A 19,438-nucleotide genomic window follows, 5' to 3' on the forward strand; every position below is an offset into this window, starting at 1 on the left:
TAAATCGTTCATGTGGTCCCGTAATCGGCTTGTTATCATCAATAACAAATATTTTGATAGCCACCACCACTATTTACTCTAGATGCAACGGAGGCAGCCATATTTAGACAAATATTACTTTAGTTTTTATTTAGTTTATATTAAAAAATGTGCGCATCACTGGCATGTGGAGTGACGACCACAGTATTGGGAGCCATCCTGGTTTTCGCTTCAAGTTTAGTGGGATACTATGTCATTCCCGGTGTGGTTGAGGATCAAATTATAAACGTAAGTTTAACTTAATTCTGAATTTATGCATTCAAAGAAAATCAATACCTGGGTATTGAAAAAGTTAAATGTAACGTGGCCGTCAGAATCAGTGTAGGCGCAAAGTCATCATTTTATGTGGGCAAGATACGTTTTGGGATCCTCAGCTCACGCAGCGAATATTCCTCACGAGCAATAGCAACGCAAGCACTTATTTCAGCGCGTTCATGGCTTTTAATTAATACATAAATCTCGGCGACGCTATGGCCCTCGGAACGCGAGGCCATGGGCTGTAGCCGTCTCGCCTTCGCCCTACGCCGCCTTTGACCCAAAATCGCGGGTGTGTGTTTTCTACTGTACTAAAATTAAAGAATGTTTAAATTAAAAGTCGAGTGTTTGTGTCACATCAACTACGGTTTTTTTTGTAACTTGGAACAGGAAAGGAAAGGAATAAAATTTCGGGGTAAGTATATACTACTTACCCCGAAATTTTATTCCTTTCGACCCCCGAAGTTCTTTTACAAGCCGGTTTTATCCCGAAATTCCCTCAATAAGCCGCAGGATGCAGAAATCGTTTCTTAACTTCCAGGAAGTCCTCCTAGCCAATGATACGGAAGCCATGGAGCGGTTCGAAGAGATACCCTTCACCCTCAACTTCACTATCAGACTCTTCAATGTGACAAACCCTGACGCAGTGGTCAATGGCGCCGTTCCAGTCGTCACTGAAGTGGGCCCTTATATTTACAAGTACCTTATGTTTTTTTTATTTTTTTTATATGTGTATTCCTAGCTGTGACCAACAGTAAATTTACAATATTTTTTAAGATAGTAAGAAAGTTGTCGATGTAGAAAATCTGTGTGGCTCTGCGCGTCATGGCACAAGTTGAGTGGTGCCCTTTCGTAGCATATTTAATGTATCTTTGTAAAACTATAATTTTTCATTTTCTCTAATGTATAGGTAGATATTTGTATGCTATGAATAAATTTATTTATTATTTCATTATTTAAAAAAAATATTATTTACAATTACGTCTTTAAAAATATTGTAATTGCGCCATTTCTTCCTGTTATCTAAAAATGTAAGTAATAAACTACTAAGTTTATTTATTGCGTCTAATCACATGTGTACATGATATAGATATGTTAAAATAAAATACCCAAGCATAATTTATTGAATGCCTAATGAGAATTTGCATGGAAGCCCGCCGCGCGATTTATTTGCTTTGTTTTTTTTCTACCCCCTTTCTACGCAGAGCGAATATAATTTAGAGTGTGATTATACCAAATGTCATTTTTTGCAATCACGATTTTCCGTTCTGACCCACAATTAATATTAATATCATTCTAAAATACTTATTTTACGTATTTCCGAATTTGTTACGATTAACATGGCAGAAATCTGCTCACAAAAAAATAACTTATTATTTTTTATCTGAACTTATTTTTTTTACACTGGTGCGCCACAGCACCGGGCGCTCTTCAAACATTTTGCTAAAATATTCCCTCGAACCTGCAGTTTGTAAAATCTGAAAACATATCTCGAATCTACATCACTTCCACCGGCCCAGATTGATTGGATGAACTCCTATTGCCGCTGCGTAGAGCAGTAAAGTGCATTGTACATGCGGATTAATTTGACATGCATTTGACTGCTCAACTGAGTTAAACGAACATGAAGTTCTATCCTAAATATCCGAGGGCGAGATTATCATTAGTCAAATACATTTGACTAATACTGTACTACAACTACTACTGTACTTAGTTATTAGCTGTATACTACATTTGATTGGAAATTGCTATTCAACCATATAAGTCCCGAATCTTTTTGGTCAAAAGATATATAAATAAGGTAAACATTAAAATTAATTAACAATTTATAAGAAGAAATACTTAATCTAAGGATCTCAAGTAGAAGCAAGTCGTGTACTTGAAAGCAATTTAATTGAAACTTCAGCTCCATTTAAAATGAATCTTGGAAAAGAAAATGCGATGAAACTTTACTCTGAGCTGTAGTGCACTAGACGCGGGGATTCTCAGCCTCGTAGAAAATTGAAAATGAATATTACCTAATACCTGGAAACACTTGTTTATAACTGCCATAGATATAGAACAAACAATAGAATGTGCATTTTGACCATTCCATTTTACAGGCTGCGACAGAGAAGGGTCATAGAAGAGTTCGGAGAAGATTATCTTGTATACCGTAGACATGACATCTTCATGTTCGATGAAAAAGCTTCGTATCCCAACCGAGAGGACGATGAGATCACCATAACCAATGTTCCATTTCATGTAAGTCAAGATTACACTTTCGTCCTAAATGTAAATTAAAGCAAATCCGATGAAAAAATAACATAATTTTGCTAAAAAGTCTCCATCCTCATCAAATATAAACCCAACGTCGGAGACTGGGAGTAAAAATCCATCTATCTATGTTAAAATATCAATTCCTTTTGTTTTACACTAATTTTATTTTTATGTTTTCGTTGAACTCTTTTTCTTTTTCTCTTTTTTATATCCATCTAAGTATTTCATATCTATACCGTCATATTAAATAACCAAGGACCGATGTTTTACAAAGCAAACGCTCTGAACGCTAGAGAGCTATTTCTGACTCAGTGAACGCTATAAAGTCATTGAAGAAATTTCTCGCTGCGAGGAAATAGGTGCTTGATATTTTTTATTACATTTCCTAGCTAGTTTTACCATCTTAACGTAATTTATTTCACCCATCTATTAACTATAAGGTCGTCTGCATGGTTATAGTTACCTCACCATCTATTTAACGCGCTAAACTTGTGCATGCATTGTTTTCCTGTTTGAAGGGTGAGAGAGGCAGTGTAATCACAGTATACTTACTGTGGCAAAACACCCTAGGTAACTTAGTGGATAACGCTAATGTGACGTGTGACTATACCTACCAGACTTCGGTGACTACTTTCCATCAGATGGTGAGCCGCAAGCCTGGTGGTACAAAGAATCACCACCAATTAAAACAATAAAATTATCTTTCGGGGATAAATCCCCATACTTATGTCCTTTTTCGAAATCCTAACTGTAGATCTAGATGTGTGGAATTTTAAAAATATCGGTTTTTTTTTATACAGCGTTGTGAGGTAACCATTCAATTTCCTTTAATATTACTTATGGGCCATTATCTGAGCTACTAACCAAAACATGCATTATTGATCCAGTAAAAATATAGCTGAGATTATTTTACGATCAATAAAGGGTGACCGATTCAAACAATTGACAAAGTAAGCAAGGGAAAGAACACCTGGAACTCCCAAGTGTGCCAATAAACATAAAATAATTTGCCCGCGGCTGCGCTCATGTGAATTTACATGTATAATGAAAAATATTGTGATTATGATTGAGACAGCACGGACAGCTTAATCGAGAAAATTTTGGAAATTTTTGTAAAACATTCCAATAATTTCCAAATTCTCACAAAAAAGCACGTCGATACGAACGGTCTCAAAAATAAAAATCTTAATTTAATTTAATTTCAATTTAAATCAGAGTTATAAATAAACAAGTAATTAGGTGAACCTAACAGTTACAAAAATAATGATCTATGCGAGAAACTGGTACCTGTATTTGGAAAACTTATATTAGACTAACACTTAATAGATTACCAGCCTCTCCAACCCCGAACCTTACCATGAATGTACACGTAGCACGTCATTGCCATTGCGTCGACAAACGATCTCTCACGACATGGGAAAATGTGGACGTTAATGACGTGCTACGTGGTTGTATGTTTCGTGGTAGGTCTCCAAGTGTGTACAATGCAGGTAAAATGCCTACATTAGTATCTAACCCCAAAATTATTACAGGCTGTACTAAACGCAGTTGAAGAGATATCAGCGGCGTTGCTGCCAGCCGTCCAGCTGGGCATCACCGGCATCTTCGGCCAACACAGCGCTCCGCTGACCACGGTGCGCGTCCGCGACCTGCTGTTCGATGGTATCCCGCTGTGTCAGAACGCCCTGGTGGTGAGCGGCATCGCCTGCAGCGTCATCAGGTCCATGAGCGAAAGCCTGCAGAACCTTCAGCTACAACCTGACAACTCCCTCAGATTCTCCTTAATGGCTTATGTAAGTTAATATTTTGAATTTATGGTAATTGAGAGACTCCGCCCATTTATTGAGTTTGTCGTACGAAGTTTCATCTCCATTTTAGATAGACTCCATAATAAGATTTAAAACGAAAAAATAAAGTTTTATTCACATTCTGATTGTGGGATAATGTTTGACCAGTTCAATTTATAGTTTATAAATCAAGAGTCAGGCCCCCTGAGTTGGCCCCGGGAGGGGCACCGCCCCATCTAGCCCACCGGTAGCTACGCCACTGCCGTCAACATATAGATGATAACTTCAATACATTACTTATACCGAGTCGCTCTCCTGCCGTCTTTCGCTTGGTTTGTCCTTGCGTTGACACAAACATGGAGAGGTCATATAGTGACGTCATTATCTGGTCCAAAGCGTAACGGCACGCTCGGCCAGCGCTACAACGTGTCCCGGGGCAAAGAGGACATCGAAGACCTGGGCCGAGTCACCTTGTACTCCGACCAGCCGTACTTGTCCTACTGGCCCAACTACAGGGACGAGCTCAGCGTGTGCAACATGATCAACGGGACGGACTCGGGCCTTTTCAACCCCTTCATAGATACCTCAAAACCACTGTACGCTCTCAATCCAGATATTTGCAGGTGAGCACTATTATGTACGGTATTTCGGTTAAGTTACGTTATTTGTCTAGAAAATCATCAATAATCTGCTTCAACTGGCTATTAGACTGTGTATAAAATTAAAACGTATTTGAATTATCAAAAACAATAATTAAATGTCACTTAAATTTATCAATTTTATTAGTAAGATTCGAACCTGAGACCTTTCTTTCCCACCTTACCATTTAACCACCACCGCTTCACGTAATCAAATCTAAAAATCTAAATTGTTCATTTTCAGATAACAAAGATTATTCATGTTAGTAATTATTTAACCTATGTTACGAAATGAAATTAAAATCAAATCTAATCACAAATATATAATTATTGTTATCATTACTTATAATGTATTACAGATTATTTTACGCAAACCTAATGTTATGAATCCATTTTATGAAACTCTCTAGTTATATTTACATTTTAACGTATTTTACAAAAATGTTTGAGATTCAGACATTAGTGAAACACGAAAAGGTGCGGAGGTGGCGGTGGAGGTGTGTGGGCCGGGGCCTCTCCACTCGTCCCGTATGGAATTCGTAAAGGCGCCTGCCACATTTTAGCTGATAGACAACAATAGCTTTCCCAAGGAAGGCTAACGTCAGACACGGGGCTGGTAGTAGTTCAAAAGTTTCTAGAAAATTGTTAACGCTGACCCCCCCGTCTTCACGGCTTCACAACCCCAGACAATGAGAGCGAGACGCCTAAGCATGAATCCTATTGTGTCTGTGTTTGAAACGTTTGTAGGCAAACATGAAATATCAGGTATTCAATATTGGATATTTTGATCTCCAGACAGGGTGCCCCCCACCACCCATTTCAGAGGGGTGTTATACATTTACCGTGTAAAAAACCAATATTGAATTAGTTACCAGCCATTTTTTAGTATTAGCTATTTTAGCCAACAACGCACTCAACGAAAAAGAAGAAATATATTTTTTATTTCACTTTTTCATTTACTAAAAATTACTTATATTTTATTACAAACAAAAAGCAGAAATGGTAGAAATAAACTAATTATGATTTAATTTTTTAAGTAAAACGAAATAAAAAATCAAAAAATAAGTACCTAATACGTAATCTATTATTGTCGTCGAAACTTTACTTACCTACGACTAACCTACCGCAGCGAAGATGAAGCGGGAGTACCAACTTCAGCGCCGCCATCAAACTCGTTCCTAATAAATTTATATGTTAACAGAGGATTTTATACTTACTTAATCCATTACGTAATTAACAAGCTGCGCTTCGAACCGTTGCTTATTAAAACTAGGTACAGAAACAACTCATCCCGTTAGTTTTAAGTTTGATTAACGTAACTCCTCGTTATAATGTTTAACTAGTTATCAGCTTGTAGAATTAAAATAAAAATATATACAAAATATATTGTAATCGTTAGGTATATATATTTTTGATACAGTTCACGAACTCAAACAGTAGTATGATGAGCTTACATTAATCATATTATAAATTACCATAAGTACCTATTAGTTATTACCGTCTGACTCATCATGGTCACATTGTTTGGTAACAGTTATAACATGGTTATAACTAATTGAATTGACTTATAACTGTATCGATCGAGGTTGAATCTGAATACAATGACGCACTGAAATGCAAAGGAATCGAATTACTGTTTGTGCGGATCAACACATCAAGTGCGGATTGGCTTTGTGCATCGATATTTAAATTCGTCCCCATTAATTCCGAACCTGATAAACTGACGCCGACAGGCAGCGTCCAAGCCTATGTTATTTATTGAAAAAGTACAACAGAAACTTTTTAAATAAGATAATGAATTAATGCACTCGGAGTCTGATGGTTTAGAAACTTTAAAGGTCCATCATACTCCAAAAACCTTCTATTTCATAAATATTTACTAGATCTGTGGAGCTCCGTTACCAGGGTAACGAGGAATACGAGGGCATCCCCAGCGTGAGGTTTGCAGCCAACGAGTGGATGTTCGATAACGACGACGGGTGCTTCTGCTTGAACGTCACGCGGGGCCTGAAGACGGACGAGGGCTGCATGTATCGAGGAGCCACCGAACTCTTCTCCTGTGTTGGTAACTACGACCACGATATTCTTTAACGGCAAACAAGTTAATACCTTCTGTGCTTTCCCATTAAAAAATATCCCTGATGGTAAGAAAACGCCACAGCCCAGGGACACCAACATAGTCTAATCCATACAATCCACAGTTAAACCGCTGATTTTGATGAAAATTGTAATATACTTGTCAACAATAGGCCGGCTCCACACTATCCGACAGGGACTGTCGACGCACAGTTTGCCATACTGTGGCGGTTCGGTATACATAGCGGTAAATTAAAGCACTCATACTAACTACGCAATGTTCACGAATTCGCATCGGCATTTGTCCGAGTTCGGCGCGTCTCGATGGTGTGGAGGAAAAATCTATTTGTATCCGGAACATATTTGTTTTAGTTGATTTTATTTACATCCATACATTTTATTTATAAATTCATGAACATTTTTGTCCATTTGAAGAAAAAATAAATGGTTACAACATTTATTTTAGGAACCATATTTTACGCATACGGTTGCGGCCTTTTTATTATATGAATCTAAAGTTATATTATTGATAATTATTTGTTGTATAAAACAAATATAAAAATAACAAGGCTACTTTAACTATGATACCTAGTAATCTTCGTTCGGGTAAATATAAAAAATCCTTGACCTAGAAAAAACACATTACGCTATCTATATATCGAATTTTCTTTATTTTCTTTCATATTTTAGTTGTAATTATGTATACATTTTCGTACAACACAGTTAATACAAACAAACAGTTATAAAAAAGAGGTAAATATGTAGGTACAAGGGTAGATTAAAATACTATGTTATCAACCAGCTAAGTGGCTTGTTAATGTGTGGTCTATTTTTTTAATTACAAACACAAGGACAGCGCATGTTTTAACTATCAAAGAGAAACATGTATTTTCTAATATAGGCTACATGAATAACATGAATATATAATACGTTTTATTTGTAACAGTGTACTAAAAACAGATTTAAAAAAATAATTTATACTATGTAGTCATGTGTACAGATACTCTTTCTGTATATTACTGAGAAAATATTATGGTAAATTAAATGCATAACGAAAGAAGTCGCGGGCAAAAGCTACTCCTTCAGTCGTCTGCTCATATTGAGTACGTGATGTATAGATCTCAACATAGCTAGTACACTCAAAAACCAAATACCTGTCTATTCACATTTCAAGTGGCTTATGACCTTACCCAAAGTAAGCTAAGTTAAAAAAAAGCGGCCAGGTGCGAGTCGGACTCGCCCATGTAGGGTTCCGTATTGCGGTTTACGATTTATGATGTATAAAAAAAAAACTACTTACTAGATCTCGTTCAAACCAATCTTCAATGGAAGTTTACATAGTAATGCACATCATGTTTTTTGAGTTACAGGGAACACACACACATTTTACCACTTTCGAAGTGTCTCTGGCGCAAGCTATTCAGTTTAGAAAAGAAAATATATTAGAAACCTCTATATCATTTTTGACGCCTTATCCGACACGTGTGGGTTTGTTTAAAAAATTTAGTTTCAGTTCTAAGTATGGGGACACTCAAAAATTGTTCTTTTTTCTATTTTTGTTTAAAATCTTACCAGATTTCAACAGTATAAGTAGTTTCGGAGACATGACGAATCTGTGCTACGGAACCCTAAAAAGAGTTTTCTATTATTGATTAATTTAGAAGTCATTATCATATATTTTTTATTAGTGCAAATTAACTCGGCCACATTGTTATATCACACTTGTAGGCGAGGTAATATTTTATTCTGTGATTAAAAATGCTAAATGATTTGATGATGAAGTTACATAAAGTAACTGAATTAGTAATTTAGCATTGTTGCTTAGGTAGCAGACAGTTTTCCTTAGGCATAATATATGTACTTTATTTGCATCTCCGATGTTGATAACAGGGAAAAAACACACTATGACTTACCATACTTTCTATGGAAAATACTAAAATATAAAAAATAAAAAAATCTACATTAAAAAAATTGTATTTATAAAAATTATAAAACTAAATAAAAAAAAAATAAAACGTACTAAACTTACTAATATATTACAAATTGAATGTTTACAAAAATCCCAGTAGGGGCAATTCGTTGCCTTGAGGGTAGGTATGTTGTATCGCAATGCAGATTCTCTTGGCGAGACTCGTAGGTATTACCAGCCCTCTCTGATCACCTCAATAAATTTTTTGGAGATGGCGTCAAAGTAGCATAAGTTCTAAAAATTAACATAGCCAATTTATTATGTCAATCGCCTAAGATGCGTAATATCGTTTATAAATGGTTGTATTACGTAAGTGTTTACTTACAAACGGTAGTTCTCATATCATGTTACAGTATGATGGCTTGGGTGTCAATATCTACAAGTGGTCGCGCCATTCAAGTTTTGAGTTTTTTTAAGGACTTTAATTACTTATTTATAAGTTTTATTAGGAATAGGATGTGAAGGTCGTCGCGTCGATATATTGCCTTTCGAGACAATATTCAAAGCCATACTCAAATATGTTTATTGCAATGACTGTGTTGGTAGTTTCAAGCCACATACAATTAGGTTCAACAGTTTTAACTATTTCAAACGATGATTTGAGGTGATTTTGTGAAGTTGTCGTTGAATCGGAGGCGATGGCTAATAGGTATAATTTATCTATAATATCGCCAATCTCAATATATTAAGTAGGTACTTTGCTAAGCTTTAATGTGTCAATTGACGTCCTTGGAGAAAAGGCTGTGGTGACGTTTGTTGCGTCGCTTCTTCTTCACCTGCGCTAGATAGTTTTATGTAAATTTTTGCCATCAACTAAGTGTTTAACTTTATATTTTCCTAACTTGATTATAGAAGTATAAATTTCAAGTTCAATCTCTTAGCAGTGTTCGACAGTTCGTCGCAAATTTTGGCAGGCATGTCAACAGGCCCCATGAATCTGAAATCCAGACACTAAAACAAAGCAGATTATTTTTTTTTTTTGTAAAACGTGACTGACGACTAGGCTTTAGATCGATAGGTACACACGCACGCGCCATAAACGCAATGCAGGGGGGGCCAGGGGGGATGCTAGCGTCTAGGCTGGAAGTACAGTTAGCTGCACGTCAGATGTCCTGCATTTACTCATTGCACCGGTAATAGGGGCGTAAGACTCCATTAATTTGGGTCAGTTGACTGTACCAAGGTAGTGGATGACCTATATACCTGTCTCAGGACGTTATTGATTTTGAACACAGTTAACAGATAAAAGTGATGCACCAACTTGTTGCCTAATGGATTCATGCGATTCCGCTGTTCTGATTTACGATTTGAATCGAGGTTAGGCTATCCTAATCTTAAATATTGCGATGTCAACTATTTTCTTATTGAATAAATATTTTTAAGCTTATTATGAAATATAGTGTACCAATACTTGCTCGAGTTAGTTTAGTGACCGATGGGATACTGGAATAATATGAGAAGACAAAGTATGCTATCTCTTCTCATTTTAGCGACTTTCCGGTTTTTTCGGCGCTATAGAACTTCGGAGCCCAGGGTCCTCTTTTCTAATTTTTCTCCTCCACTTTGCACGATCTTCGGTATCCTTAGTTTTCATAAGACATTCATACAAAACCACACTACTTTTACTATCAAAGAAATAATGTACCCTATATCTTTTGTTTACTTTTAATAAATAGAGAAGGCGGCTATACGTCTGTAGGTCCGAGTCGTTCAATCATTGCCAAAGAGTTAGAATTAATCATCTGAGGCCATCGGCTCACCTTTTGACCCATGGCGGAAACCGCTTTGTGCTCCCGCCAGGTGAATACCTACTATAAAACATCTGATTTACGAGTTAACTTCATTTAAAGAAAAAATATCTTTAATCAGCAACCGATATTTTGTATAGGTATCTCGATTTAATCTATTCTAATGAATTTCATTCCAATAAAATTAACAACTTCCAAAACAAATGATTTGACCTTTAATGTCTGTATAATCACAATATTTTAATTTTTCTTCGTTTATTTATACAGCTGACGTCGATATGCATGCATACTTAGGTACTAGGTACGCTCCGAAGCTCCGCTTATTAGTTATGTGTTATTACTAATTCTCATTTAGGTGAAGTGAAATATTACCTACCTACGTATTTATTAAAAAGATGCAAGTAACAAATATGAAAACAAAATGCGTGAACCTTAGCTGGTCACCACCCAGGGGTGATTTAGCCAACCCTATCTCAGCAAGCATCATCGACAATAAAGATACCGTTATACGGGCGCGACACAGATCGGCGCGCGGCGGGAGGCCATCTCGTGAAATATAATAGCATACGCGTGTTGTGAGTGCTCACACGCAAGTAAGGATGGACCGCGTCGCGTGGTGCGCCGCCCTGCTGGCGCTGGCCGGCGCGCGCGTCTTCCGCAACTGCGAGCTTGCTAAGGAGCTGCAGGAGTACGGCGTCGAGCGCGACCACATCGCCACCTGGGTCTGCATCGCCTTCCACGAGTCCCGCCTCGACACAGCCGCACAGAACTACGGCAGCGGCGACCATGGCATCTTCCAAATCAGCGAGCTGTTCTGGTGTGGGCCCGGCAAGGCGTGCGGTGTCCCCTGCTCCGCCTTCCGAGATGACGACATAAGAGACGACATCAAGTGCTCCCTCCAGATCCACGAGGAGCACACGCGACTGCAAGGGAACGGCTTCCTGGCCTGGGTGGTGTACCCGCAACATTGCAAACAGAACACCAAAAAATATCTGGCCGATTGTGATGTCTCACCGAAAAATGCCGCTCCAAAAAGCCTATATAAAACAAACATCGTAGATTTCTATGAGAAAAATGCAACAGCTGAACGCAATCTCAGTGCAAATAATCGAATATTGCAAGATAATTATTATCGCAGTGCCCACAAGCCATCGTTCTTAGCGATCAGTGATATTTTTCAAGCTAACTTCAAATACGATTTTGAACACACAGACAATCCCAAAACATGGATTGATCATAAAATTAAAAATGTCGATGACTTAAAACTTCCTCAATTTACGCGTCGCTTTAACAACGTCGGAAGTACAACAGCTAAGACAAAAACGTGGATTGGTGAAATAAATAAAGTCGATGATTTAAAACTTCCTCCATTCACGACGCGGTTTGGAAGCATCGCTAGATCACAACCCAACAGCGCGCCTGCCACCACAACGACTGCACGACCCATTGTGCCCTGGAGGGTTATCGAGAGCAACCAGTTCCGAAACAGAATTCCACAAGAAGGAAAATATATTGTGCGTTCTAGTTATGACAAAAAGTTCGGAGTTTCTCGATATGATGTCACGTCAAAGTTTCCGGAAGCGCCAAAAACTACTCAGAGTTTGGTTGCTACGACCACGTATCGCTCACGTGAGTCCTTTCCAACGAGCGCGTCATACCCACGGACCACGCGAACCCTGGCTTCGTACAGCTTCCCGAAAGCGCAAACAACATTGAACCTTAAAGCGTCGTCCATTCCGCCGCTTTCAAGAAATGTAACTTTTAACCGCGTATCATTCCTAAGAGACTCAGTGCCATCAATGACGACCAGGTCCTTTCCTCGGGACTGGACCACAGCAGCGCCCACCACGAGGTCGCCTACCAGGAGAGCGTCGAGTTCAGAGCAAGCTCGGCCAACACAGTCTGTATTCGACTTGTACCTGCACCCCACCACGCGGCCAACACTAGCTCCGTTCAAATTTACCTCACTCATAGATAGTCCTTACAAAATAAAAATATTTTCAGGCGGAACTACGACACATGCTCCTTTATTTTCGTCATTTAAGGGTTAGATTTTTAAGACATTAAAATATTGAAAAACATTTTTTTATAGTTTAATCTACATCGAGTGATCTACCTTTAATGTATAATTTATATGCTTATTTTGTTATTACTGATTTCACATAGTACTCAAATCAAATCTCTGGGTACAACTTTTAGAGTGGGTTGCAAATTAACTTGGGTACTGCCGTCGTTTAGACAAATTGGCGTATTGCGTTTTTCTGTGCAGGTTAAAGTTAACGTCAAGGTGACTGGTGCTTACACTTGCCGTAAATATGAGAATTGTGAAGAAATGATTATCTAAGAAACCTGTACATGTTAATATATACCTCATGCGGAACGGTTATTGGCTAACTGTCGCTGCATTTCTTGATTGTATGTATTTATTTGTTGGCTTAGGCTCGTATTTAATATGCTAATACATTTATTAGTAAGCTTATGGCGAGGTATCAACTTTGTTCTTCATGTTGTGTGACTCAGCGATTATAGTTGCAAAATATAAATTATAATTACGAATAATCATAACTAATTCTTCAAAGATGTCAGTGGATCGGTACCCCGGGGTCCGATATTGTAATCATTGATGTATTTCCCATCGACAGCGGTGTGTAAACATGAGATGAAAAATCGTTAATGTTCAAACCGGCAGTTTAAAATACGTCTAATAAATACAAACTAAATTTATTGTTAAAAATAGGTAAGGACATTCTATATAATTTTTCGATCTCCGTCTGGTCACTTAGTACCTATAAGTATAACTTTGGTATAATTTGTTGGTAGTTGGTACTTCGTATAGTGAGCCAATAAGGCTCTATTAATATATTTGTTACACCTAGGTTTAGCTTTTTAAGTCAATAAGGTTAAAATCGTATGCACTCATATATTTAGGTACAGTATTCATGTCAAGTCTAAAAAACTAATGTACATGAATTAACATAGTAATCACAAATTTATTTTTAACCATCTGCCGAAAATAAAACGATACAAATAAGTGTGATCGAAGTGAACGAAGACCAAGTTTGTATATATATCTATAATGTCGCGGTTGCACACCGCAGCTGCATTGCATTGCGTTTACCGGCCAAGTGCCAGTCACTGTACGTGTTTGGAATGACCCAACAACTAACTAATAGATATGTTGATTCGGGTACATTAAGTATATTACACTCATGGTTCGAATGCAATATTATTTTCTTTTGTTTTTATATTATATAGACTACATATAAACCTTACTCTCTCTCTGTCCACTTTCCTACTTTTTCTTCTCCACATAAATCTGACTATGTGAAGACCTATGACTACGACCTCTCGAACTATGCTATGAAAGTATATTGAAACAAAACATACCTATAAGAAGTATATGTGCTTAGATATTAGCACCGGTTCGCTAAGGTGTATCCTGCTTAGCATTCGCACGAATAAATTTGCATTAACTATATGTATTTAATAAAAATAAATGGCTTTGATTTGCTTTGAGACAGATGTGCTTCCCGCCTCGGTCCTTAGAGTAGGTACCTACCTACCTATACTGAGGTGCGCTACATAGGTAAGTATAATGTCGGTTCCACACTATCCGCGAACAGTTCGCCAAACATTGGCAGATTGAGTATACATTGCTAATTTTTCATAGGGCTAAATAAAAGCACTAACTACGCAATGCTCATGTATTCGCATCGGTATATGTCCGAGTTCGGCGATAGTGTGGGGCCTACATAAAGCGTTCATAGCTTTTTGGAAAAATTTCATCTTCCTACTTGGTAGGCATAGTAATAATAATACCAAAAGGTAAATTAAACCGCAAACTAGTTTACACTTCACACGAGGACGCGTTCATCACACAAAGTTTTTCTCAGAAACGCTTTGCCAAAATCACAGAAAAGTTATTAGATAATAAATTATGTATGAGAATCGAAGTTGTCATATAAATCGTTGACTACATCGTAGGTACGTCATATCACGAGTAAAACATTTAAAACAAGATCTATTTTTTAATTAACTATTTTATTATGTTTAGCTGATTAAAATGCCAATCTAAAATGTCGCTCTTTTTAAATTACCTACGAATTTAATTAAAGATATAATTAAGTATGGCCGTCCTTTATTATTATGTATAACAATTACAAATATCTTTTTCCCCGAAAGCTAAATGCTTTGATGTAAACGATGTTAAAACTTTTTCCATTATCCTTTATACATTAAAAAAGGGTGCTAAAATATAATATTCTCTGTATGACCCAAAGGGCTGACTGTTAGATAATGCTTTTAGCTTTATATCCACATGTTTTCACATATTTTTATGCAAAGCATAAGTAAATTAAAATTTAATCAAGTAGAGCAGTTTCAATTCGATTTTGGTATTATACGTTTAATCTTTCCTCGTCCAATTTTATATAATACAGGTACACATACCTAGATTAAGCCCTTTGTAACTGCCGTAAACTACGTGAGGGGTTCTCGACGCAAGTATTGGTATACAGCCTTGCTTAGTCAATTCTCAGAATGTCAAAGCCAGACTCCGAAATTGATTGCACTGAATCTGCTAACAATCCTGTGTTCGACAGATACTACAATCAGCTTCACTGCACTCTATTGATACTAATTGAAATACGGGTAAATGCATAGGTGTGCATGTTCTGATAACTAGATAATTTATGTTCATTAAGTGCAATATCAAAATCTCATCATAAGAAACTAACTATAGGGCAGCGGTTCTCTTTTTTTAAGACGGACCCTTTAGCCTAAATTAAAATTTAAGCCTTTTGGGAGCCCAAAATTGAAACTTGTTTTATGTGTAGTGTAGGTACCTACTTACTGATGTAACATCTGATATAGTTAATAGACTTTCAATGAAGATTAAATGTTATGTAATGGTAATTATAAAAAGGTAGGTAAGTACTATTTTTTTCACAATATAACCAATATTTTCGCAAAACCGTGCTTTGCGGTGGGTGCCCCCAGGGCCGTAGGTGCGTATACAACCTACACACACGTTTCCTAACATATAGGTACAAGCAACTCTTCCTCGACATTGTATTACTTATTATGTTGTCAGCAGTCTTTTTTTGTCTATTCCACTATTCCCATTGAGTTCTCCCATAAAGGGACAACTCAGACATACTATTTTCCTGTTATTCACAAAGAAATTAATATCAAGCTAATATTTTTTGTCTCTTTCTGTCAATGGCAAATATTATATGCGATAGTGACAAACATATTTCAGCTTAAAATATGCTTTAACTTTTTAATGAATAACGGGATTTATTTCTAACTAGGTACTGGTTAAGTTAAGACTCTTGATATGTACTTAGGTAATACTTACGTATCAAGAGTCTTATGCCACTGCCAGGCTATTCACGTACCACTTCCAAAATATGTACGTACAGGAAGATACGCGCGTTTGCTATGACCAAGGAGATGGCGTCTGCGTAAATCTGTGGTACAGACTGTTATGTTACTTCACTATGTAATCTATTCTATCTAATTATACAAACTGTGATGAGTAACTTTCCGTTTTTATTCCAGGCGCTCACTTAATCCTGTCGTATCCCCACTTCCTGTACGCGGATCCTATGTACAGCAATGGACTGATCGGGATGACACCGAATCCAGACAAACACAGGATATTCCTGGACATTGAACCGGTAAATACTTGAAACATTTTCATCTCTCTCACATCTTAGCGAGAGGTGAAAATGTACAGGCCACTAATAAAGGTGGGCCACGAACATTTGAATGTTATGTCTGACGACACCTTCGGTCAGGGGTTTATGGGTCCCCCCCGACGGGTTCCCATCTTGTAGCGATGGTGGGGCTTAGTAATCGGGGGGGCTGGTCTGACACAACCAGCCACCCCGGTGAACCAAGAGGAACCCAAGGGCTAGAGACTTTGGTGGGTGTTCTGGGCCTGGTGGACGGTCCCCTCGGTAGTACTGCCATTTGCCGGTGACCCGCCACCAGCCTTTGGATGTGGACACCAGAGGGGACCAGAGGTGGGGTTGCGGGGATTTGGTCCCGGGGGACTGGTCCCTTCAGGACCAGCGGTCGGTGATGCCCGCTCCCCCCGTCAGCTTTCTGACTGGTGCGCGGAGCGGGCTTGATAGTCCGCGCCACGCTCGCGTGGCGTAAGGGGCGGGTGGTTAGCACTTGTGCTTGCTGCTCGCCCAGGTCGGGGCCGAAAGGCCGGCCGGGGGGGCGTCGCGGTGAAATGCCTAGCGACCCCGTGACGTCCCCCATAACGGCAGCGTGGAAACGCCCCAGGGGTTTAGTGGGTAGGCTGGGCCGACTAGCGGCCCAGGAGTCCCACACTCAGTGCGTAACAAGCATTCCCCTGGGTAAACAAAAAAAAAAGGGGTTTATGGGTCATCTGCACTCGTATAGATTGGTCTATTCTAGACATACCTTGGCCATAAATTATATTTTACCTGCTTAAGTACATCAATGGTATACCTCTAGTCTAACAACTAGGGATGCTGACGACCGTGCGATGTGGAAAAGAATATAGTACAATACATTTTGATGTTTAACGGCTGAGGAAGAAACCGGAGTGCAATTGTGCATGGGTTATGATAATGACGAATAAAATACGCTGCTGGTATTCCTTTGCTTTGAAAAATAGCCTATTTACTACAAACAAGCAAATGTTATATTATACTTAGACACGCCACGCTCATGGCCGAATGATATTTGTCATAAACTTCCAAGAGAAGCATACAAACTTAAATACTTACTGGAACATTTCCGTCCTCAAATACGAGTCCAGACTTCGAAGTTACGACGTTAACTTTCCCCCACCGCAACTGCACCTATTCAAGCTGTCGTCAAAGTTAAAGTTAGGAGTACGTATTGTTAGTTATTTTAGTAAAATCATCTTCAATTAGAAAGAGGTATTTAAATAGATGGATGTTGGATTTTTTCTACCTATTTTATCACAGATAGGTATAAAAACATTACATTTTATAACTGTGGTCCCCATACATAACCACTGACATGGCTCGAGTATTTTGCCTTTTTTATTGATCCCACACATAACGGATCAAACAATGTTATTACATTGTTTGATCCGTTATGTGTGGGATCAATAAAAAATTGGTGAATTCGTCTTGGAATTAGTAGGTACTGTAAGAATTACCTATTAATTCCATGACAATAACATTGTTTGATAAGGTTTTAACGTACCTGCCTACATCATGGAATTAGGTAGGTACTCCGAAGTACTTATTGAAGTCATGACGCAGACATTCGCAAAATTCGCCATTTTGTCTAAACGGTTAAAATCAACGTCACTAATTCAATCATTGACGAGCTTATAGCCATGGAGGACCATGCGCGCGGCCCCGGGGCACCTACGTCCACTAAAATCCATGTTAAAGATCCATCGATGGATCTAATCTCTTTTCTATTCAGGATTTTTATGAAAAATGGATTTTTTAGAACTAAACTTTTGTCTAAAGATCCAATGGGCGACTTTGTAAATCTATGGATGAAAATCGGAAGTTGTTTAAAAATTTAAAGGAAGATATTTAATTTATAATCCTGATACTTGAGTCTGCTTGTTCTTGACTATGATCCACAGATAGAACATTTTAATATAATGTTCATGTCTTTGTCAGCACACGGGAGTGGTGTTGAGAGGTGCAAAGCGGGCTCAGTTCAACGTGTTTATGCGGTCTCTACCAGGAATACCATCCACGGCCAACTTACGGACAACCCTGACTCCAATTTTCTGGATTGAAGAGGTAATTGTTAAACCACTATGTTACCAAATTAAGAAAATATGTTTTGTTCAAATTATCTTGCCTATAAGTAGCACTCATATGGTAAAGTTTGTGAACCATCCTACTAATACTATAAATGCGAAAGTTTTTGAGGATTTGTGTATGTTACTCTTCCAAGCAAAATCTACTGGACGGATTGTTATGAAATTTGGTACACTAGTAGAATATAACCTGGAATAACACAGGGTACCTACCGTATGTGTTATACCAGGTTATATTTAACCCGAAATCACCACAGAAGGGAAGCCCCTGGGCGAAGCTAGTATTTTTATAAGCCTTCATATTATGTCTAGTTTACAAAACATCACTATTTTGTCCACAGGGCATATTACTGCCAGAAGAATACGTGGAGCAATTGCAATCATCCTTGATCTCAACGTTGAGCTTGCTGCAAATCCTCGTGCCCGTAGCTGTCGCCGTCTGCTGCGTCGTATTCGTGGTAGGCATCGCACTGGTCACAAGGACGAGGTTTAGGAGAAAACTCTCTTCACAGCAGCCAACCAGCAGATAGCAAATAAAAAAAATATAGTAATTCCACGGATTTCTTTGCCCACCTAATGTCCGGAATGTTCATCTCAGGGACTGACCGACTAAGACCTGACGTCAAATTTTTTGTGTGACTTGTCGGGTTTATAGGTCAAATATATAGGTACCTAGGTACTTTTAACAGCCGAAGTCTCCTAGAGACAAAATTTTGACGTCAGCTATATTGAAGATCAACAAGCCGAATGCCAGAAATGATTTTATAATTACATAGATGAAGGGATTAATTTGAAGATTTAAAAAAATAAAAAAAATAATTGACCCTTTCGTGTTAAACACATCTGGCCTTTTCAGGACTAAAAACGCTTTC

General features: G+C 38.1%; 2 protein-coding genes across 3 annotated transcripts; both read left to right on the forward strand.

Moving 5' to 3' along the window:
* Positions 1-81: 81 nt before the first annotated feature.
* On the forward strand, positions 82-19,118 carry Snmp2 (Sensory neuron membrane protein 2). 2 transcript variants are annotated; one of them, XM_053769002.2, is made up of 9 exons: positions 82-267; positions 836-993; positions 2,397-2,538; positions 4,086-4,346; positions 4,737-4,963; positions 6,862-7,043; positions 16,334-16,452; positions 18,421-18,546; positions 18,908-19,118. In XM_053769002.2, the coding sequence occupies exons 1-9, from the start codon at positions 148-150 to the stop codon at positions 19,094-19,096; spliced, it is 1,524 nt and encodes a 507-aa protein (XP_053624977.1). In that variant the 5' UTR covers positions 82-147; the 3' UTR covers positions 19,097-19,118. The 2 variants fall into 2 exon arrangements, with proteins under 2 accessions (XP_053624977.1, XP_053624978.1); XM_053769003.1 differs by lacking the exons at positions 82-267; positions 836-993 and adding an exon at positions 1,101-1,325.
* LOC128683393 (uncharacterized) lies at positions 11,326-14,848 on the forward strand. The gene has a single exon (XM_053769005.2). The coding sequence runs from the start codon at positions 11,371-11,373 to the stop codon at positions 12,820-12,822; it is 1,452 nt and encodes a 483-aa protein (XP_053624980.1). The 5' UTR covers positions 11,326-11,370; the 3' UTR covers positions 12,823-14,848.
* Positions 19,119-19,438: the final 320 nt, after the last annotated feature.

Source organism: Plodia interpunctella, chromosome Z (genome assembly GCF_027563975.2).
Source record: "Plodia interpunctella isolate USDA-ARS_2022_Savannah chromosome Z, ilPloInte3.2, whole genome shotgun sequence".
Classification (NCBI taxonomy): domain Eukaryota; kingdom Metazoa; phylum Arthropoda; class Insecta; order Lepidoptera; family Pyralidae; genus Plodia; species Plodia interpunctella.